We start from the raw sequence: 24,825 nt of genomic DNA, 5'->3' as shown, positions 1-24,825 counted from the left end.
CAGGGAGAACATGCAAACTCCACACAGAAAGGACCTGGACTACCCCACCTGGGGATCGAACCCAGGACCTTTTTGCTGTGAGGCGACAGTGCTACCCACTTAGCCACCGTGCTGCCCGGAAAACGTTTGTATGGTCAGAAAAATGCTGTTTAATCCTAGATCACGTGCACTATCAGAGTGTAAATTCAGAACAGGGTAGGACAATGGTGCATGGAGGATGATTAGCTTACCATAGCAGGGGCATGGCAGATCACACTGGGGTCGCTGCAGCGCACATGGAGGCTGGCATCACCATCTGTAAGTGTGTGAGACAGTGGACAAATAGGATCTTTAGTTCGGTAATAGCCAACAGTACTGTGTCTATTAGGCACACACACACATTTACAAAGACAGAAAGTAAGACAGAAACTGTGTGTGTGTGTGTGTGTGTGTGTGGAAAGAGCTGTGTGGCTGATAATGATCAACACCTGGTGCACTGTGTTCAGCAGGAGGCAGCCGGATGGCTTTCTTCAGGAAGGAGAGTTCAGGCTGGTAGAAGCGGAAGGTCTGGTCCACAACGTGCGGAGTCGGCTCCACTCTTACTTGGCAGATGGCCAAAGGCTGACCGTCCTCCGCTCGGAAAAACACCTGTAGAATGTGTATAAGCATTACAGGTCACAAACTCTTCTCAGGAGGGTCTTGTGTTAAAACTGAGCCATCATCCATCACACGAGCGGCCTCAAAACTCCTCTACTGTTCCCTGCTTGTTAACAAACGGTCCATTGACCCAGACAGTCACTGTCAGAGTTACTGCAGTGCAGTTGTAAAAACTTCACGGGTAATGAACCGGAGCTAGATTTAGACTGGTCAATTTTAAACTGATCATGACAATGCCCTCGCTTTTGAATGTTATGACACTGTAAAATGTCAAATATAAATACAGGCCAGTACAGAGCTGAACTACGGCTTTGTAACAACTATTTTTGACCTCCAAAGATGATAAGGCTGAGACTAGACTGCTAACAGTTAAGTAATAATATTTTAATTTAATTTCAACTGCTTTATTCTGGTCAGGGCTGTGGTGGGATCAGTTCTACAGGGAAACACTGGCTGCAAGGCAGGAAAAATTAAGAGAAAATATATGATTAGTAATTTTTATCTTTTTGGCTTTTAATGCAATTAAGATTGCTATTAGACTGAATATTAAAAGTAAGTAGTAGCCAATGTAATTAACTATAATGTTAATCAAGTTACTATAAATTTAAAGGTTTTTATTTGCAGTTTATTTTGCACTTTATTTTGCATACTAATGAAGAAGGAGATTGGCTGGGCGATAGCACCGGGTTTAAATCTAAGCGGTAGTGGGCTAGCATAATAAACCACTGCACCACCCAAGCCACATATTAAGATGCTTATATTCTTTAAAAAATGTCATGATGCTTTTAGTGAGGATGACAAAAGGTAGTGTCTTCATTGTCATAGAAATTCCAATGACTCCATGATTGAGGTAAAATCTGGTATTTTCTCATTTTGATTGATGAAGTGGGTTTACTTCTGATGAACTTGTGGTGGGAGCTTCCTCACCTGGGTTTGCTTCATTGGGATCTACTTCTACAAATGAATCAGAATCATCTGTAGTTGCCCTCCGTTGCCCTTTGCAATTTTAAGATGAGCAAGTCAAATATTCATCCCAACGTAGGCTATAGGTAGTTTGAATTAGATTTTTATAACATTCAGTCCCATCAAGTGATTATTTTTTACTCTTCTCAAACAAAAGGCCCCCCAGTGGGCCCCAGACCCCTGGTTGAAAACAACTGACCTAGGTCATTTATTGTACATCATGTTGGTACCATAAAAAAACAACATAAAAATACAGTTATGTCAGTTTGGCCGACAGTTCTGACTCAAATAATCAGAACCCAGGTCCTGACTGACTTACAAATCTAGAAATGGCACAATTACACGGCTGGCAGAGTGGGCGCCACACAGCAGCATCGGTCTTGGGGACCTTGGTGTAATCCTCCCCCCTGGTCAGTGTTTGTGAGGAGGTATGTGGTTTTCCTCCAGGTACTTATGAATGAAGTGCATTAACTGGATTAAATTTGCTCTGATAGAATTAAGTCAGTGCAAGTGTGTTTCCTTGCTTTCCTTTCCCTACTATGTACTAAAAAACAGAATGAATGATAAGAATAAATAAAAATATATGAGTCTAGACAATATGGTTTATATTTATAAAGACAAGCCAACACCTTCTACAGCCTGATACTGTGGGAGACACAAAGGTTTGGCAGTTCAGTAAAAAAAAAAGAAAAAAAAAAAAAAAAAAAAAAAAAAAAAAAAAGAAGGATTTCAGACTAATATTTAATACGTCCAACCACTGCACAGAAATCTGTGGCTGAACCTGTAGTGGCATATCTCACATGGGAGGAATGTGAGTGCTGTGTGTTGTCAGTTTCACAGTAGCATTGACATGTGTGCACATTACTGGATGAGGTGTCAGTTGTGTGCAGCAGCACTTGACCATGACTGACCCCAGACTGGTATGGGAGTATGAAGTGAAGTGCGAGTGTGACTGCCTGCACAAGTCAGCAATGTCGGAAAGGCTAAGTCTCACAAGGCTTCATATGGCAGGTCAAGCCTGGAGGCAAAACCACAGTTTTTTCCCCATACACGCACTGCTGTAAGTCAACTGTGGTCACTTGAGGACTGAGACATCACTCTTTCTGCCCCTTACACACCAGCACACAAGTTGCTAATACAGTAGACTCGGTGCACAGTGCAACTTGTTCTATATTTATTCATGTTAAAAAGCCAGGCGACTCATATTACCACTGTTAAACTCAAATATTAATCAAGGAACATGTATGTTGTGGCAGCCTTGACATACCGCTTTCTTCCCCCCCCCCCCTTTTTTTTTTACTGCAGCTCGAGGATGGATGGATGGATGGACGAATAAACAGATAGATGAATGGATGGATGAATACACAGATGGATGGATGGATGGATAGGTGAATAAACAGATGGATGGATGGATGGATGGATAGGTGAATAAACAGATGGATGGATGGATGGATGGATGGATAAATAGATACTTTATTAATGTCAAAGGGAATTAAGGCCTCACTAGCTTGTTACATACATCAAAAGTAATAGTACACATTATAGAGATTCGCAGTATACAAACAAGTACCTGCATAATAACAACACACTACAACAACCGGGCCTGTGGGTGTATATGGAGATGTAATTTGGTGTAAAGTATAAATTGGTCTACAGTGCAAAGATAAATGTGTGAGTGAATGTGCAAAGAGGCGCATATGTGTCTGTCTGTGCAAACAAATGTGCACACCCACATACACACACACACATTATACCCACGTGCCTCAGTGAGCCTTGGCTGCCCATGACCCTGTCGTCGGTTTACCACTGTTCCTTCTTTGGACCACTTTTGATAGATACTGACCACTGCAGAACAGGAGCTGCAGTTTTGGAGATGCTCTGACCCAGTCGTCTAGACTGCACAGTTTGGCCCTTGTCAAACTCTCTCAAATCCTCACGCTTGTCCATTTTTCCTGCTTCTAACACATCAGCTTTGAGGATAAAATGTTCACAAGCTGCCTAATATATCCCACCCACTAACAGGTGCTGTGATGAAGAGATAATCAGCGTTATTCACCTCACCTGTCAGTGGTCATAATGTTATGCCCGGTTGGTGTATATACACACAATTCTGTGCCACAATTCTGATACGTTTAGTCTTCAGTTACTCCCTGCCCCCCCTGCAAAGAGTTAAACTGCCTTTAAATGGCTCTTGGGCACAGAATTTTCTGATTCTGTCCATAAAATAGCTCTGTGACAGTAGTCTGCCACTGAACACACTTCTCTGTTTCAGTAAAGTGCAGTGGGTGATTTTCATTGGCAAGAGATGAAAATTGACTAATAGATTATTAGAATAGAATTAGAATAGATGATTCACAGATGGTGAATAGTGCTATTGTGACTCTCTGTATGCAGTAATGCTCAGTGATTGTAATGATTGTTTTTTAACATATTTAAGTCATTCATTGAGCAAACATGACTCTTCCTGGCTGGCCACCAACAAGAAACCAGTTACAGTACTGACTGAATATGTGGAAGATTTCAATTAGATGCCATGTCTAACCCACTAACATATGTCTAACTATATAATTTTTTCCTCTGGAGACTAATCAGTGAACACATTTATTTTATGAGCACATTAAACAAGACACTTTTATTAATGATACCCTGAATTATTAACATTTAAGTACCACATGGGCAATGTGCAAATATGGAACATGTAAATGTATGCAAATGTATTCATTAATTTGTGTATGCTCTGTGGTAAAATGTTGAAATGTGTGTACAGAGCTTTTCAACTGTTGAAAGAATCAAAGAAGCAAAGTTTATCTACAGATCTTGGAAGATTTAGTTTCTCTGAGAGTCTGTGCAGTAAAGTGAAGTTTTAGGTTGCTTCACCATGCTGGAGACATAAGATGATGGCACAAGAAAAGACAGATACACAATATGTGGACACCTGATGTTAGGTAAAATATCAAGATGTCCATAAACTCCTCTGATCTCTGGGTTACAACAGTGGTGCACATTTCAGTAACAGTTAATCACACAACCTGTTTCAACAGGTTCCATTCCCCCTCTGAATGTTAAACAACCCCAACACCCCTAACCATTAACCTGGTTATGTGCTCTACGTGTACATAATTCTCTTTCTGCTCATTAAAATTACACTAAGCTTGGACATAGGCTCACATTCTCATGTACACCTGTTACCTCCATCTATTTAAACTCCCTCCTTCATACGATAAACTGGAAGCTTCCTCTGTGTGCACTCAGGTTTTACAGGGTTCTTTCTCTCAGACTCATAGCAGCAAATGACACTGGAGTAGAGGATCTGAATGCCAAGATTTCTTTAAGATCTCTTGCTGTTCTAACACCTGACATCCCATTCCAAAAGTGTGGGCATTAATATGGAGTTGCACTGACTTTGCAGCTTTTAATGTTTTGGAAAGGGTTGCTACAAGTTGTTAGATTTATTGAGTCGTTACACCAACCTCATTGAACCATGGTTAAGAACTCATGACCCGTCATGCTGGAAAAGGAAATGTACTTCCCCAAATTATATATATTTATATATTTTTTATTACTTCATAACTTTTTAACTCAATAATTAGGAGTGGTATCCACATACTTTTGGCCACATAATGCGCAGACAGCATTGATTCTGTTATTACTACCCTAATAACTGTGAAGTCTTTCACTACTCATTTATGTTTCGTTCTTTGTCTGGGTGACGATTCGTTTTAAGCTGAAGTGTTTGGACGTAAAGGCTCTCTGAAGCATTAAAACTGAAACTGTGCCCATGTTGTCTCAGCAAAATGAATTATTATTGATGAAAGGACATCGTCTTGGTGAGTTCTGTAAAAGCTTTTGTATCCAGGCTGTAAAAGCGTGCTTGGTTCAAGCCGATCAAATATTTTTGCATTATTATATATTATTTTTTTCATTTAACACTTCATTCAGTGTCACCTCCTTCTTATGGTTATGAGCAAACAAGTGCATCCAATAGTTTTTTTGAAATATATATATATATACAGTATATATATACAGTATATATACTGTATATATATATATATAATTTAATTAAATAATTAGTTTTTTTTTTATTTCTTTTTTCCTATTTATTTATGCGATTTTAGAATAGTCAATCTGTCTTCCACTGCCGGGGGATCCCGGATTGCATTCGAGGTGGGTATCTGCTCGCACCTCCTCCGACACATGCACAGTCATAGCGGACCCCTTCTTTTCTCCTAAGCATTCTGCACAGGCGCCTCTATCTGCTAACCAGGGTACTTGCACAGCGTTTGAAGACCCCACCCACACAGTCCGGTCATCCTGCCCCCTAGCAGACACGGTGGCCAATCAGGGTCTGCTGCAGGCACTGCCAATCGTGCCCACTAGATGGCGCCCAGCCGACTGGTGTCAACGTCGAGTTTCGAACCGAGGAGTTCAGAATCTCGGCGTTGGTGTGCTAGCAGCTTATCCCGTAGCGCCACTTTATTATTTTTTTAATTAAAATAATTAAATAATTATTAATATAACTATATTATAATGTAATTAATATAATAAAAAGTAAATTAATTAATTAATTTAAAAAAAATACCAAACCCCATATATATTTTTTCCTTTACATTTTCGGTCACCCCTCACAGACATAACCTGTCCGGCTGATAGCAGCTCTGAGATTCAAACCCAGATCTCAACAGTGGTGGGCCACTGTATTAGACCACTGTGCAACCCAAGCGTCTTATAAAACTGTGATTATGCTTTTGTGTGTGTGTGTGTGTGAGAGAGAGCTGAGAGGGTTTTAGATACAGAGCAAAAAGTAAAGGTAAACGGATCAAAGTCAAATATAAAGTAAGTGAGCTAAAAACATCTAATTATTTTATAAAAGCCACTTCAATATTACTTTTATTCATTTCTGCCATCCACTACAGCCTTGCACTCAACTCCTACATCAACAAACACAGGCCTCTATACAGATGCTGCATCAAACATGATGTTTCTACTCTCTGGTGAACATTCAGCCAGATGTTTTATTTGCTTAATAAGTGAGTAATTAAAGCAACTGCTATAAAATAAATATAGAATGTTGTGGGAGCGCTAAAACCCACATTAAATAAGAAAAACACAATATTCTAAAGCAGAAATTCTAATGTCTGTTCACCCGTCCACTTTTTATAGACTCTCTGAGACATTGAGCTGATTTTGTTCACTGATTTAAGACAAAGCAACTCAAATTCTTACCTTGATGGACTTAGCACGGATTGTGTTGGACTGCTGTTTCTGAGCAAAATGTGGAATTTTAGCCATCTCTGCTCCACTCTTGTCCTACATCAAAACATCAAAACATCAAAAAGAAAAAAAAAACTGCATTCCATGCAACTGAAATTTTTATGTGCAGACGTGTTTTTTTTTATGTATCTGAGAAGTTCTGGGACTACACATGTGGTTAAAAGATTTCAGTACAGAAGAGCTGAGACTTCTCTAGAATGTGAAGTAGTTCTGCTTACGTCTACTACCAAGTGCTGAAGCAGACAGACAAATGTGATTTTCTGTTTAAAAAACTTTAAAATATATATGTTTTATTTCACTATATAGATGAAAAGCCAACAGAGGAGAACCTCTACCCAATGTAATAGTTTGGCGCTATTTATTTATTAGGATTTAAATTATTAGGTTTTACACTTTGGTTACATTCATGACAGGACATGTAGTTACTGGTTACGCATGATTTATTAGTTCAAGTTTGTTTAATTTTTAATGCCAAACACCATCATGGACAATTTGGTATCTCCAGTTCACCTCACTTGCACGTCTTTGGACTTTGGAAGGAAACTAGAGCTCCTGGGGGAAACCTACACAGTTACGGGGAGAACACGCAAACTAGTGCCAACATCATGTCACAGGAAGCTCAAACTGTAAGTTAATATTTATTCAGCCTAACAGTGAAATCCAAAAATCCTTAACATCCTTAACTATAATAGGTTGTTACATATGATATATATTGGCTGCGTCTGAAATCGCAAAAACTTAACATTGCATACTGAACAGTACATGAAAGCAGTATACAAGATTGGTTAGCATGTCTGAATACGTAGTATACATTAAACAGTATGCGAAAAGTACCCGGATGACCTACTGCATTGCATGGGCAGCCATTTCTGAGTATGCAAATTATTGGACTTATGGTCCAATAATCTATCCCATAATTCAACTGGAGCTGCAAAGGCGTTCGTAGCGAAGAAGATAGATGGTGTAAAGCAGCGTAAGACAAACGTTAAAAAATTTATGATTTAGTACAACCCTGAATCACGTTATGAGAAGCTTTATGGAGACTGACAAAATTAATTTTGTCTGATTTCAAAATTGTTATAACTGTGGCGATGAGACGTCATGCATCACGTGACGTTGGTAAGTTGGCGGACATAGTACGTACAAGGTTGTGTACTGAAAGAGCTTACTGCTTTACCGGCTTTACTCGAATTTAGTATGTACTGTTTAAGTATGCGATTTTTGGCACAGTCATTGTTCCATATAAAATGCTTTTTACTGCTTAAGATACATTTTTACTACCTACTCAAATTACCCAGGGGGAGAAATACAAATCTGTGGTTAATAAAAAGACAAAACACAGTTTACTGAGATATTTATGTTTTATAAAACAAGTCCAAAATATTAAGCATTTAAGGCCTACTGAGCCTTAAGCGTTTACTGATTAACCATGGTGAATCTGTGGTTTGTTTTACTTTCTTACCAAATCTGTGATTTATCACTCCACACAACTCTGCACTAAACTTTTCATTATCTGCCAAAAATTGTTTCAATGGTGCAAAACACACATATATATAAAAAAAACTTGTATTTGTTTAGTCGACCACGTATAGACTAATGATTTATTGTTAAGATCATCGAAGCTTAATGTTTTGCCATTTTGTGCATGTCATTATGGAGTACAGCAATATTGTGTATGGGTACCAACCTAGAGTAACAACTTCCACACAATTGCTCAGCTTGAATACACTCATGACCAACTTAGTAATACCTAATTTCCCACTATTTTTATTTTATGGTTAACCATTATTGCTTATTTATTCTCAATAATGAAATCTGTCACGCTGCAGTGTGTTTCATAATTGCACTGTCGCACCCTGAATCATAATTGCGTCAACTTGTGAGGTGCCTCAAGATTTTCACTCCTAGTTATAATTATAATACATTATAAATTGTGGTACAGTGCAATTATACTGTGACTGGCATTTATTAATGGATATTATGTATCGTTATCCAGTGGTAGCTTGTACGGTTGTGGGTTTGAATTTTATTGTACTGTACTAATCAAATTTCATTGTACTGTACACGCTTATGTATATATGACAAATGAAGGCATTCCATCTGCCCTAAATTATTCTTATCTTTATTAAACTGGTTGTTATAAACACACACACACAAAAGATAAAGAATGCATTATTCATCATATATACAGTACAATATCATACTGTATATACATACAGTACAATGAAACTCTTCTCTTGGCATTTCCTAGCTTGTTTCAAAGCTGGGGTCAGAGCACAGGGTCAGCCATTATATGGTGCCTCTAAGCTAAAAGGGTTAAAGGTCTTGCTCAAGGGCCCATAGTTGTGCCCAAGGGTGATAGTTTGACAGAGCTGGGATTAAATCTCTTAAGGTTTAAGTTTATGATTGATAGCTCAGAGCCCTAACCACTGAGCTACCACTGCCCATATAAAAAATGCTAAATCTTTCATGTTTTTTATTCACCACCATACTGCACATTCTTTTTGATAGCATGTTATCCTAAAGCATCTACAACCTCTATTTAACCAAGTGCAAGTGTGCAGATTAAAATGTATTAACTCATTCTGTACTTTTAACAGTATAATGATAATAAGACAGACATAGCCAATAATAATAGTAACAAAAATTGTCCTGGTCAGGGTTGCGACAGGTCTGAATTCACTGGAAAATGCTGGGCACAGGCAGGAGTAACCTGAAGGGAGGACCTATTCAACACAGGGCCTCCTCCATCCCCCCTTAGACATAGCCAATAATAATAATAAGTCACAAAAATGGTCCTGGTCAGGGAATAACCTGGACAGAGAACTTATCCAACACAGGGCTTCTGCCATCCCCCCTTAAACATAGCCAATACTAATAGTAACAAAAATAGTCCTGGTCAGGGAATAACCTGGACAGAGAACTTATCCAACACAGGGCTTCTGCCATCCCCCCTTAAACATAGCCAATACTAATAGTAACAAAAATAGTCCTGGTCAGGGAATAACCTGGACAGAGAACTTATCCAACACAGGGCTTCTGCCATCCCCCCTTAAACATAGCCAATACTAATAGTAACAAAAATAGTCCTGGTCAGAGTCATGACAGGTCCGGATTCACTGGAAAACGCTAAGCACAGGCAGGGGTAATCTGGACAGAGCACCTATTCAACACAGGGCTTCTGCCAACCCCCCCAGACATAACCAATACTAATACTACTACTACTACTACTGGTCCCAAAAAATGGTCCTGGTCAGAGTTTGTTTGTTTATTAGGATTAGGATGTTCACCTCACTTGCATGTCTTTGGACTGTGAGAGGAAACCGGACCACCCAGAAGAAACCCATGCAGACACGGGGAGAACATGCAAAGTCCACACAGAAAGGATCCTGACCGCCCCACCTGGGGATCAAACCCAGGACCTTCTTGCTGTGAGGCGACAGTGCTACTCAGGGGCGTGACAGGTCCGGATTCTCTGGAAAACGCTGGCCGCAGGCAGGGATAATCTGGACAGAGCACCTATTCAACACAGGGCTTTCACCATCCCTTCTCAGACATAGCCAATAATAATAATTATGGAATCTAGGGTTCAAATCCCCAACAGTGCTACTATAATTCCGGAGAAACTGGACCCATTTCAACTCTGACCAGGACATGGTGGTAAAACATGATCATAATAATAAGAATGATGTAATTTTATGCTGATATGTAAAAAAGTATGACTTATTATAATAAAAATGAAAGAAGGAAGAAAGGATTAAAACAAAAAGAAGCCAAGAAACAGCATCCATGTCAACCCTGTTACTGCATTGGTTTATGTTATGTTGTTGCCTATGAACTAGTGGAGGAGTCCTATTAAATGCATGCATTTAAGCATGGCTGGTTATAAATACCAATATGACTTTTCCAATCACACTTGTGATATTATTGGTGATATATAACTTTAAGTGTCCTATTGGTTAAGTATACATCTCTACACGCATTATGAGCAATAATGTACATTTGTAACACATTATAAAAAGTAACCAAAGTTACCATACTGATTATTTCTCATGTAAATAACAATACTACTAACACAGTTTGCTTAAACACTAAGTAAAGCTAGTGTATCTAGAGCTAAAAGTTTACCTCAGAAGCCAGGACATGGCCGGAGAGAAAGGTCTGGTACTTGAGTGGGATGTGGACGCTCTCTTTGGGCCGCAGGTAGACCTGAGGAGTCGAACTGTTCTCCTTCACGTGAAACATCTCTGCCTCCAGCGGGGTTCTCGTCTCCGTCAAGTCTTTAAAATACCTCCATTCCTCAGCCTTAAGTATGACACTGCAGCCAGAGAACGAGAAAAAAAGAAAGAAAGTGAAGAAAAGCTTCAGGCCCTTTTCAGCTTTCCAACACTTTAAGCTACAACTAAAAAGCAGCGAGTATTATGTTTCCTTTTATTCATGGAGGAGGAAGCTCTCAAATTCAAAAGGAACTGTATTTTAGAGAGTGTGCTGTACAAAGATAACATGTACTTGAAAGACTTCAAATAAAGTTTCATCATGTTTTACCATTTTCTTTTTGATAATACCCAGGAATAAAGGTAGCATGCTGTTTGGAGGCTTGCACACTTCTATGAAGGAGAATATTTTGAAATACTGATATATTTCAGGCTCTGTGCTTTGACTGCTTGTAAAAATATTTTGTAATCAAAGCTGAATTAAACTGGTAGCCAGTGCAGAGATGAAAAATAGAAATATTTTAGTTCCAGTTAGCACTGGAGCTGCTGCACAGCACTTGTATTAGTGTATTCGCTCATTCAAATTGTATGTTTGGTCTCCTAGTGGAGCAAAAAAGAGACTAATCACTAGTCAATAAGTCATTCATTTAACAAGCCACTTATGGTGTGTAGCTAACAAGTGATTGGCCCTGCTTTATGAGTGGGGAAGGATGATGTTTCTATAAAGTAAGTACTGATAAAAAAAAAAAAAACTTGGAAAATCTAGGCGCCCAGGTGGCGCAGCAGTATATTCCGCTAGCACACCAGCGCCGAGATTCTGAACTCCTCGGATCAAAACTCAGAGCTCGGTCGGCTGGGCGCAGAGAGGGATGACGGAAATATGTGGGCGGGGTCTTCAAACGCTGTGTAAGGACCCTGATTGGCGGATAGAGGCGCCTGTGCAGAGAGCATGGGTGGAAAAGGGTTCCGTTAAGGGCTGTGTGTGGGTCGTCGGAGGCGTGATCAGCAATATACCCCCTCAACTGCAAACAATCGGGGGTCCCCAGCAGCGGAAGACAAATTGACTACACTAAAATTGGGATACAATGGAAGAAAATGGGAGAAAAACACAAAATAATTTGTTTGTCACGTTTAAGAAGAATGGCATGGTGGCTCGATGGGTAGCACTGTCGCGTAACAGCAATAAGGTCCTGGGTTTCGATTCCCACGTGGAGCAGTCTGGGTACTTTCTGTGTTGAGTTTACATGTTCTCTCCGTGTCTGTGTGGCTTTCCTGCAGGAGCTTAAGTTTCCTCCCACAGTACAAAGACATGCAGTCAGGTTAATTGGAGATACTAAATTGCCCTAGTTATGACTGTGTTTGTGTGTATGTTTGCCCTGTGATTGACTGGTAACCTGTCCAGGGTGTTTTCTACGTTTTGCCTAGTAAATCGTACCCGCAGCGACCCTGAAAAGGACAACTAGTGGTAAAACAGACAATAAATGAATAAAAGGAAGGGTTGTGCATTTGATCCCCAAAACACAACACCCACTGTAAAGTATGGAGGTGGGTGCATCATGACCAGTTGTAATTACTTCACAATGATATATAGCACCCACCACTGCAGAGATTCAGGGTCGAAACTAAGCGCTGCTTTCTGCCCGCTGGGTGTCTGCATAGACATGATTGGCTATGTCGTGATGGCTAAAGTACTGCAATGGATTGGCACCCTGCCCAGATTATTCTTGCCTTGTGCCCAGTGTTTCCCAAGTGACCAGGAAAAAGCAGTTAATGAAAATGAAATGATGACACAGTACTTTGTGAGGTTTATAATTATAGCAAAGACAGAACAAACATAAAGGATATGAAGGATAAAGGATACAAGTCGCAGTCATGGACAATTTTGTATCTCCAATTCAACTTGCTTGTCTTTGGACTGTGGGAGGAAACCGGAGCTCCCGTAGGAAACCTATGCAGACACGGGGGTGGGTGTGTGTGTGTGGGAGGTGGGGTGGGAAGCAAACTCCACACAGAAAAGACCCTGATCGCTCCACCTGGGAGTTGAACCCAGGACTTTCTTGCTGTGAGGCAACAGGGCTTCCCACTGAGCCACCGTGCTGTTCGTGTGCCCAATAAAGAGGTCAATAGGTACTTATCAACCCCAGAAATGCTGCTAGCTGATACACTCATACCAGTACAACATGATGTTGGTGTCATTGCAGTAATAAGAATGGTTCACCATCCAAATAACATCTGTTCAGGGGGGTTTTCATGGTGGGTCACTCTCACTGATGGATGCGGTAGAGGGGGTTGACTAAGTTTACAAAGCAACCGTGCATTTATATTTTAGGTGTAGACTGTAAAAGGTTGGCTTTGCAGTAAATCTAATAATTATTGTACCTCCAGACTGAAAGAAATGAGTCAAAACAGGATCAGAAGCTATACAGTGTCTGCTCGACAGATAAAGACATGACAGACCTGTAGGTGCTGGTGTGTGTTCTGTAGTACAAAAGATTGCGCACATATTACATGGGGTGCAGCTACACCTTGGAGTGTGTTTTTAAAACCCCATAGTCCTGCTCTAAAATAGTTTACTCTACCTCTACCTGCTGTTTCTATTGCTACAAGGGAAAAAAACTTCAGTTCAGAAAGCTGGATATCACATGAATGTCAAAAGTTACAAAAAGTTACATCAACCAGGGCACACACAATGTAGAGAAATGTGAACAGTCAAATCCTTTTTTTTAAAGTTTACCACAATTATTGTTACAATATTAGAAACTCTCTTTGCAATATACAGTGCCTTGCAAAAGTATTCAGCCCCCTTGAACTTTTCAACCTTTTGCCACATTTCAGGCTTCAAACATAACGATATGAAATTGTAATTTTTTGTGAAGAATCAACAACAAGTGGGACACAATCGTGAAGTGGAACGAAATTTATTGGATATTTTAAACTTTTTTTAAAAATAAAAAACTAAAAAGTGGGGCGTGCAATATTATTCAGCCCCTTTACTTTCAGTGCAGCAAACTCACTCCAGAAGTTCAGTGAGGATCTCTGAATGATCCAATGTTGACCTAAATGACTGATGGTGATAAATAGAATCCACCTGTGTGTAATCAAGTCTCCGTATAAATGCACCTGCTCTGTAACAGTCTCAGAGTTCTGTTTAAAGCGCAGAGAGCATCATGAAGACCAAGGAACACACCAGGCAGGTCCGAGATACTGTTGTGGAGAAGTTTAAAGCCGGATTTGGATACAAGAAGATTTAAACAGCTTTAAACATCTCAAGGAGCACTGTGCAAGCGATCATATTGAAATGGAAGGAGTATCAGACCACTGCAAATCTACCAAGACCCGGCCGTCCCTCTAAACTTTCAGCTCAAACAAGGAGAAGACTGATCAGGGATGCAGCCAAGAGGCCCATGATCACTCTGAATAAACTGCAGAGATCTACAGCTGAGGTGGGAGACTCTGTCCATAGGACAACAATCAGTCGTACACTGCACAAATCTGGCCTTTATGGAAGAGTGGCAAGAAGAAAGCCATTTCTCAAAGATATCTATAAAAAGTCACCTGGGAGACACAACAAACATGTGGAAGAAGGTGCTCTGGTCAGATGAAACCAAAATCGAACTTTTTGGCCACAATGCAAAACGTTATGTTTGGCGTAAAAGCAACACCGCTCATCACCCTGAACACACCATCCCCACTGTCAAACATGGTGGTGGCAGCATCATGGTTTGGGCCTGCTTTTCTTCAGCAGGGACAGGGAAGATGGTTAAAATTGATGGGAAGATGGATGGAGCCAAATACAGGACCATTCTGGAAGAAAACCTGTTGCAGTCTGCAAAAGACCTGAGACTGGGACGGAGATTTATCTTCCAACAAGACCATGATCCAAAACATAAAGCAAAATCTACAATGGAATGGTTCACAAATAAACGTATCCAGGTGTTAGAATGGCCAAGTCAAAGTCCAGACCTGAATCCCATCGAGAATCTGTGGAAAGAGCTGAAAACTGCTGTTCACAAACGCTCTCCATCCAACCTCACTGAGCTCGAGCTGTTTTGCAAGGAAGAATGGGCAAAAATTTCAGTCTCTCGATGTGCAAAACTGATAGAGACATACCCCAAGCGACTTGCAGCTGTAATCGCAGCAAAAGGTGGCGCTACAAAGTATTAACGCAAGGGGGCTGAATAATATTGCACGCCCCACTTTTCAGTTTTTTATTTCTAAAAAAAGTTAAAAATATCCAATAAATTTCGTTCCACTTCAAGATTGTGTCCCACTTGTTGTTGATTCTTCACAAAAAATTACAATTTCATATCTTTATGTTTGAAGCCTGAAATGTGGCAAAAGGTTGAAAAGTTTAAGGGGGCTGAATACTTTTGCAAGGCACTGTACAAGGGATCTTCAAAAAGTTTCGGCTCTTTCATATTTTGGTTAGAAACGGTGAAGACGGGAGGAGTAGTAATTGGTCGTGTCTAATACCCCTTTTCCACCGACGCGGAGCAGTTCCGGTTCGCGAACTTGATTTTGAACCAGTTCCGCGTGTTTCCACTGAAAAAAAGAGGTTCCAGACAGCGAACTAGCGTGCCAATCGGTCACCACAGAATACTTGGTTTTTCAGAGCAAACCGTGATGTAATCAGTGGGTGTGTCAAAGTGTAGAGGTTTGGGTGCTTTGCTAAGCCACTGTGCTGGTGTCTCGTATGGAACTTGTCACTGCATTTTTTATCTTTTAAAGTTCACCTGATTGGATTTTGATCCAGTTTGCCGCTGATATTTTCAAAGAGCCTTAAAAAAGATGAACTGTGTGATATGACGTGGTAAACGTGACCCGGACAGTATGAACAGCGCTTAACGTGAAATATAAAGTGTAACGTGGCTCGTTGTACTAAAACAACGACCGATGAATTTGGCCAGTACAGAGCACTTATAACCAGTAATAACGGAGAGAAATTTAGTGTTTCTATGTCATACTTTTAGTACATTTAGCCACATTATGTTTTATTTTTAACGTTACGCTTTTTCGACTCTCCCAAAAAGATTTAGAACCCCGAGTTGCAGAACCACCACACGTGAAGTGAATCCAGTTAAACACAGATACATGTGGAGCTTTTAGACTGGATTTGATGGTTATTTCACACAACTGGATGTTCGTGTCGTGAAACTTTAGTGATGTTTTATCGCTCAAGTCGAGCGCTGAGCAAATCGGCTATTTGCGCCGAGGGTCGCAGTGAGAGTGAAGCGCAAAACACTTCTCACATCAATGAACTAAAGAAAACAACAACTGCGACAAACACTTCTACGTCTTCTTATCACCAACAGCTAAGCGATGCTTTCTGCATAAAAACGAACATCTGTAACAACAGCACAAATGCTCGCATATAATCTCCAGCTCCGCCATGATATTACTACTCTTTACATTCGTTAGGCAACGCCCACCTTTGATGACGCATGGTTGGTTCTCAAAAACTGGTGGAAACGCAAATCGGTTCTCTACAAAACACCTACCAAAATTCTAAGAAATCTGAACAGAACCGGTTCAAGAACCAGGGTTCTTTTGGTGGAAAAGCGCTATAAGAGACAGAGAGAGCTTATAGTCCGGATTTAGCGCCATCTGACTTCTACCTTTTTGGACTGCTCAAAGAAGCTTTAAGAGAAGATTTTTAGGGGGGTTTCATGGTGGATATGAAAGCAGTGGTGCATCAGTGGCTACGCACTCAACCCAAAACATTTTTTTGCTGATGGCATTAAAAAGTTGATACGACAGCCGCTCAGGTGGCGCAGCGGTAAAAACACATGCTGGAACCAGAGCTGGGATCTCAAATACATCGTATCGAATCTCAGCTCTGCCTGCCGGCTAGGCTGAGCAGCCACATGAACAACGATTGGCCTGTTGTTCAGAATGGGTGGGATTAAGCCGGATAGGGTCTCTCATAACTAATGCAATTATGATGGCGTCTGCACAGAGATGAGAAAAGAGTGCTCTCAGGGTGTGTCTCTCCGTACACAGTGCTGAGCTGCACTGCACTCGTCAAAGTGTAGGTGATAAGATGCATACGGCATGCTGCCCCAGTGTCGGAGGGGGCATGGGTTAGCTTTGTTCTCCTCAATCAGAGCAGGGATCGGCATTGGTGGAGAGGAAGCATGACGCAATCAGGCAATTGGACGCTCTAAAATGGAGAAAAAGGGGAGAAAATGCATAAACAAACAAAAAAAAAGTTGGTACGACGCTGGGAAAAATGCATCGGAAGGTGACTATGTAGAAAGGTGATATAATTTGTTTTTGAAAAAGTGTGGAAACTTTTTATGGCTGTGCTATAAACAGATGAGATTTTGTCTGAGGGTGAAATGACCAAAGTTTTGAAATGGATGGGTGTCCTGTCAGAGGTGTTCTGGTGAAATCAGACCTGCTGTACCCTAACCAGGAGAAAAAAAATAAAAATAAATATATATATTGAGGATTACAAATGTAAATGCCACAACCATTATCTGTTTCAGCCTTCAAGCTTTTTCACCATGATCAGTCACTTTTAATACAGTATTATCAGGATGCTTTCGGAATAACTATGACTGCCTCTCTACTTGACAGAACTGGAGGAGAACTGGAGGACTTTTCAGTACAGTACAGACCACATATTCTAGATAAGGCAGAGATAAGAGCTTTGACAAGGCTATTTCAAACCCTGTCCTTAAAAAGTCTGATTTAGCCATTTTAAAACCAGTTTTAGAAAATGTTTGGGTCAGTACATTACTGAAACACCTTGCTTGAACTGCAGCCAGGAAAAGGGAAATGTGGTAAGCTTTGGCAGTGAGCAACGTCTTTCAGATGTCATTACTTTTATGCGTCCCTGTCTATTTGGATGTTAATGTCGCAATGGTGTGGTTTGTTTGTTTGTTTATTAGGATTTTAACATCATGTTTTACACTTTGGTTACATTCATGACATTCATCACAAGGTTCATCAGTTCAGGTTACATCGAACACAGTCATGGACAATTTAGTGTCTCCAATTAACCTGACTGCATGTTTTTGGACTGTGGGAGAAAACCGGAGCACCCGGAGGAAACCCACCCGGACACAGGGAGAACATGCAAACTCCACACAGAAAGGACCCGGACCAGCCCACCTGGGGATCGAACCCAGGACCTTCTTGCTGTGAGGCAACAGTGCTACCCACTTAGCCACCGTGCCGCCTCAATGGGGTAGTAGATTTTTATAATTTTACTCTTTGTGGGGTCTCCTACTGCCACATCTTTTTGCCATTCTGTAACATCTTTATTCAAAATATTTAACACAGCCTGTCTGTGTAGACATCACTCGCTCTTCACGTGTTCTGCACACACCTTAGATTCTGGATAACAAATTTTCAGACCCTTCATGATTTATTCGCTCAGGTTTTTTTGGTTAGAGGGGCATCGAAAGTGCCATATTCAATATTCTATCTCTAGCATGAGGTCATCATCAACTACTTGGATCCATGGACTACTCCACATTGCTGTCTTTATAGTAGCAGCCTGCAAAAAATATCAGCCCATAATCCAGATACAATGAAGTACCGATTGGGTCATTTTGTGACACCTAAATTTAGTTATGACTGTGATGAGCAACTGGTGTAGTCACTCATGCCATTAAGTAACCACAATCCCACCCTATCTTATCTACAGGTCTATATAACTTATCCTATATTCATGGTGGCAGTATGTAATAAGAAATGGACACAATATTCATCCAGGGTCAAATAATACAACATTTGGATTAGCATCGTCAACATGTCTTGTGTATGAAACATGAGTTTAAAATGAACATATCGCACCTAAGCTCTGGGTCTTCACACTCAATGGTGACCGTCTGTGGAACACTGAAAGGGTTCTTGAGCACGAACTCGAAGAACTCAGCGGTACCAAGCATAGCGTAGATTGTATGTGTGGTGGTAATAGCTTGGCTCAGCATGTTAATGATGCCCTCCACTTTGCAGCGCTCTCGATAGGCCTCAATCAGCAGCAGGTCCTGAGAGTGCTGAGCCTGATGATCCTTCCTCCTCTGAGAGAAAAAGTGTAATTAGTAATCTGAAAGAATTTATCTAAATGAAATACCTCACAGACCATAACAACAAGCTTACACTCTTTTTACCTCACACATTTATTTCAACCTACATATAAATTCACAAAATATGACATTGGAAAAAAAATGTAATCACTGGCTTAGCACCCTGTGATAAAAAAAAACTAAATAACTTCTGCTCTTTGATAAAGGCTGAGAAATGAGACAGCACACAATAATTTCCCTGCAATGGGGTGCTGAGTGACCTCCACAGGTCATTAAAGATAAACGTTTTATTTCTCAAAAGCAGAACTATTTCTGGCATGAGCTGATAGACCCATCTGTGCCTTCTGAACATGCAGTATGGTGTGCCAATTTTATTGAAAATGGACAATTTTTAAAGACTGCTTTATAAAACAAGCTCATACTATTTAATTCATTTTAACGGAATGATTTGCCTGTTAAGTTTCTGTGTTGCATTTACATCTTCCTCAGGCTACATAAATTAATTACTAACTTTAGGCCTGTTGAAGCTGGTGTGAAGTACAATAGATACACCTTATAGTCCAGATGATGTGGATACCTGACCCAGAGGTGTATAAAACATTAATAATATTAATATATAAATAATAATAATAAAAATACTTATTATTGTTATTATTATTTATTATTATTATGGTTATTGTTATTACTATTATTATTGGCATATTAGCAACAGAAACAAAAATAATAACAATAATAACAGTTGTATCATCGACAATAATAATAATAATAATAATAATAATAATAATAATAATAACAATAATAGCAGTTGTATCATCAATAATAATAATAATAATAATAATAATAATAATAATAATAATAATAATAATAATAATAATAATAACAGTTGTATCATCAACAACAACAACAATAATAATAATAAAAAAATAATACTTTTTGTTATATTAACAACAACAAAACAACAGTAATAATCATTATTATTATTGTTGTTTTGTTGTTGCTGTTAAAATAGCAAAAAATATTATATAATTACATTAACAAAAACAAAACAACAATAATAATAATAACAACAATATTATTATTATTATTATATTATTATTAATACTTAATAACAATAACAATAATGATACTACTACTACTACTACTAATAATAATAATAATAAAACAATAACAAAAACAACAACAATAATAACAACAACAACAACAACAACAATAATAACTAACGGATTCGTTTCCTGTCCGGAGTGTGTTACTGCACAGCAAACAGTGATTTCGTGGGCGCCTAACCCAGCACAACCCTGACCAGGACCCTTAAAGGATTTTAAGTGGCCTGCACATGGCTGTGATTTCACCCTACTGAACAGCTTTGAGATGAATTAGAACATTAATCGTAAAACAGGCCTTTTATTACAAAAAGACTGAACGAGCACAGAGACTCATAAGCACACTTTAAAATCTTGTAGAAAGCCAGAGCTTTCCCAGAAGACTGGAAGCTGTTATAGCTACAAAGGATGAGCGAACTCATTAATGTTAATGGTTTTGAAACAGAATGTCCACCAAGCTCATAGTCAGGTGTCCACATTTATTTATTTTTATCATGTTTTACCAGATGTCCACATACTTTTGGATATACGGTGTACTGGTGTATTATAAAGGAACTCTATTTAAAGATCACTAATTTCAATGTCAATAGTCCCAAACCTGTCTCCGGCCGGAGGTCCAACAAAAAAGAATTAGTCCTGGTATCTGAGTAAAACTAGCAAACACTGGCATCCGTTAGCTTTAACTTACAGAATTGGGCAGTTAGCATTCTCCTCCAGGTGTGTTCAGCTGCTCTATAATGTTGCCTGGTTGGCAGCTTGAAAAGAAACTTTGGCTGGATTTATATCTCTCAGAGGTAGCACGCTTTAGCCGACACCCTTCCAGATTGAAAATGCTAAATAAGCTAGTGGATAAAAAGTGGCTATTCAAAAAAAGGCACACAATATAAAATAATAGCTTTTAAATTCCAGTCTTGTCTGTCTCTTACCATGCTTGCTTTCTCTTGTGTGTTGGATACGGTGCTTTCTTCGCGCTGCCGAACAGCTGCCATCCTGTCCATCTTCCTCCGACGCACTTCCTCTGCTTCAGCTCGTCCCATCTGCAAAGCGGCGCCCACTTCTCTCATCCGACTCTGCAGGAGGCTGGCCAGGTCGCCGTCAATCTCTGGCAGTCGCTGGGCCCGATTCACGTTCCGTGCTACAACACACATTTCTGTACACACTCAGAATACATAAAGTGAGCGACCATACACCAAGCTCATACCATAGCATAGCACACCATGTTTCAGCAGGATGATGTTCAAAACACAACAAATACTGGTCAGCTAATGATGAAACTACTGTGTGTTCAAGCTGTGGTTAACAGAGCAGTGAAAACTAAATTGTTGGTGTTGTAGGACCACCAAGTGCAGATCAGTACTGCAGCAGGAACCAGTGTTTGTTAAGTGTTAAGTGTGAGTGGAATTCTAACACAGATTCTCCTGTGTGTTTGTTTATTAGGATTTTAACGTCATGTTTTACACTTTGGTTACATTAACAACAGGAACGGTAGTTACTCATTACATCAGTTCATTAGTTCACAAGTTTATATCGAACACAGTCTTGGACAATTTTGTATCTCCAATTCATCTCACTTGCATGTCTTTGGACTGTGGGAGGAAACCGGAGAACCCAGAGTAAACCCACGCAGACACGGGGAGCAAACATGCAAACTCCACACAGAAAGGACCCGGACCGCCCCACCTGGGGATCAAACCCAGGACCTTCTTGCTGTGAGACGACAGTGCTACCTTTTGGAGGGTGTTGATCATATCTGAAGGTTGTGCAAGCAACAGTGGATTCATAATCAGAAACATCTACATTGGGAGATAATTGGTATATTAATAATAATAATGTTACATGTTAATTAGTTTTATAATGGATCTCACAGTGTTGCTATTGTGTTGAATCAAAATGGTGATGGTGATCTACAAAAAGATTAAATTTTATTTCTGATGGCTAATCTGTTTAGTTTACTGCAATCTAGTTAGTCCATAACTAGACGACATCTAGGGCACTCCAAATCCCCACTTCCCGAATGAGTCCTATTTTGGCTATTTGTAATTGTGCATGTTACTGTATGTAATATAAATAGTGATGATGACAGAACTGTAGTACCGTTGAGATTGTGAAGAGCGTTAGCAGAGAGACTGCCTCCTTTAAAGCCTCCAGGCGTTTGGCTGGGCTGGACGACGTGAGATCGAGATGGAGGGAGAGTCGTGGAGGGGTTCATGGGTTTCTGCACCACACCACCTGTTAAACACAAGATCCAGATTCAATTTGTTTACATTCTTTTCAGCTTAATGTGATTTTGTCAGTTCAATTTAAGATCATTTATGAACAGTTTAAGACTACTAACAACTTCACATAATGTGGTTTGGACTTTTTTTTCCCTGTATATTTTTCAGATTTAGAGTTTGCACTTACAAAATCTGATGCCAGGCTGAAGAACAGAGCTGAACGAGTAAATCAATAATTATTATACACTGATCAGCCATAACATTAAAACCACCTCCTTGTTTCTACACTCACTGTACATTTTATCAGCTCCACTTACCATATAGAAGCACTTTGTAGTTCTACAATTACTGACTGTAGTCCATCTGTTTCTCTAAATGTTTTGTTAGCCCCGTTTCATGCTGTTCTTCAATGGTCAGGACCACCACAGGACTACCACAGAGCAGGTATTATTTGGGTGGTGGTGGTGTGTTAGTGTGTGTTGTGCTGGTATGAGAGGATAAGACACAGAAATGCTGATGGAGTTTTTAAACACCTCACTGTCACTGCTGGACTGAGAATAGTCCACCAACCAAAAATATATCCAGCCAAGAGTGCCTCGTGGGCAGCGACCTGTGAGATAGATGAGCAATCGTCTCTTACTTTACATCTACAAGGTGGACCAACTAGGTAGGAGTGTCCAATAGTGTGGACAGTGAGTGGACAAAGTATTTAAAAACTCCATCAGCACTGCTGTGATCCACTCATACCAGCACAACACACACTAACACATCACCACCATGTCACTGTAGTGCTGAGAATGACCCACCACCTAAATGATACCTGCTCTGTGGTGGCCCTGTGGGGGTCCTGACCATTGAAGAACAGGGTGAAAGGGGGCTAACAAAGCATGCAGAGAAACAGATGGACTACAGTCAGTAATTGTAGAACTAAAGTGCTTCTATATGGTAAGTGGAGCTGATAAAATGAACAGTGAGCGTAGAAACAAGGAGGTGGTTTTATTGTTATGGCTGATCAGTGTATATATGACATGAATGTGCAAGTTGGGAAAAAAAAGTTGGGACAGAATAAAAAATGCAAATAAAAAAAGACGCAGTGTTTCTTACATTTACCTTTCCTTTGATTCCATTCCATCTTGGCTGTATAAACCCAAGATAATGACATGACTTCAAACAGGTGATGTCAACAGGTGATTGTAATCATAATTTGGCACAAATCATGTTCACAGGGAAGGAAGAAAATGTATTTTGTTCTATAAATTGTTATGTTGTGAAGACCTGGTTTTTCTCTAGGTGTAAGGTCAGCTCCATTGTTAAGGTGATTTACAGGCCTAAAAGAACAAGCTTTATCTTTCAAAATTCTGACCACTTGAGTCAGTTACTTTTGATACTAAAGTACATTAAACATCAGATACTTTAAGACTTTTATTCATGTAATATTCTAACAGGTGGCTTTAAATTATAGCAAAGTAAATTTCTGGTAAGATATTTGTGCTTTTACTCAAGTATGGCCTTCAGGTCGTTTATCTACCACTGCATGACTAGAGACCAGTTATTGCTTTATATCTGTGACTCTTTTATGCAGTCTAGTGGCACGAAGCAGTGGGTAGGTGGTAGGTGGCATTGTTTCCATGATCAATGTACCAAGCCTGATATTGATTACAGTCAGGAGACATAAAGCAGCTTTTGTATTGACTGGATTGTATCGACTGATGAGTATTTACCAGTCAAAGAAAAAAAAAAGTAATTAAAAAAGACAATTAGGCTGCGGTAAATTGTACGTGTTTGGTGAGGAGTTATTGCTAGTTACTATGGACAAAAGTATTGGGACACCACTTCTAATTTTTTGAATGAATGTGTTTCAGGCAAAACAGCAACAGCAACAACAACAATTGCTAAAAGGTGTAATAAATAAGTAATACATAAGTTTGCAGCAACAGTTTAAGGAAGGCCCTTTCCTGTTTCAGCATGACACTGTGCCCCCTGTGCACAAAGCAAGGACTATAAAGACATGAAGAAAAGCCTGGTTTAAAGACTCCAAATCCAGTGAGCTGCAAAGATTTCAGCCTCACTGTACAGCTTTAGAATAAACTGGAACAGAACATTAATTGAGGCTTACTGGACCAACAACATTGCCCAGATAGATAGATAGATGTATATAGTATGTACACTATACAGTATGCAAAAAAAAAAAAAAAAATATATATATATATTTATTATGACATCTTCATAAAACTAAATGATAACAACAGCAGTAATAAATAGATTATTATAAACAATACATAAAAGCAGGATTTTTTTTACCAGATGCATTCAGTAAAAAAGATAGTGAGATTTAGACTAAATAAATTTGAGTATTGTCAGCATAGCAGTAAAAATTAAGGCCATGGGA

At 39.6% G+C, this 24,825-nt stretch overlaps 1 protein-coding gene across 6 annotated transcripts in view; it reads right to left on the bottom strand.

Moving 5' to 3' along the window:
* nphp4 (nephronophthisis 4) overlaps window positions 1-24,825 on the bottom strand; it is a 298,208-nt gene that overhangs the window by 24,293 nt on the left and 249,090 nt on the right. For 5 of the 6 annotated variants that reach the window (XR_010013356.1, XM_062999062.1, XM_062999065.1 and 2 more), the window contains exons 19-25: window positions 22,315-22,449; window positions 21,147-21,370; window positions 18,888-19,114; window positions 10,999-11,188; window positions 6,823-6,906; window positions 468-627; window positions 231-295 (exon numbers count right to left, since the gene is read on the bottom strand). Coding sequence is in view for 5 of the 6 variants with exons in the window: in XM_062999062.1 (XP_062855132.1) it covers window positions 231-295; window positions 468-627; window positions 6,823-6,906; window positions 10,999-11,188; window positions 18,888-19,114; window positions 21,147-21,370; window positions 22,315-22,449 (1,085 nt within the window). In the remaining variant the exon portion in view is untranslated. The remainder of the gene's footprint in view (window positions 1-230; window positions 296-467; window positions 628-6,822; window positions 6,907-10,998; window positions 11,189-18,887; window positions 19,115-21,146; window positions 21,371-22,314; window positions 22,450-24,825) is intronic. The other variant, XM_062999063.1, reaches the window with a different exon arrangement.

Source organism: Trichomycterus rosablanca, chromosome 7, assembly GCF_030014385.1.
Source record: "Trichomycterus rosablanca isolate fTriRos1 chromosome 7, fTriRos1.hap1, whole genome shotgun sequence".
Taxonomy (NCBI): Eukaryota; Metazoa; Chordata; class Actinopteri; order Siluriformes; family Trichomycteridae; genus Trichomycterus; species Trichomycterus rosablanca.
Note: the sequence above shows the minus strand (reverse complement) of the source record. Positions and strands in the feature narration are given on the sequence as shown.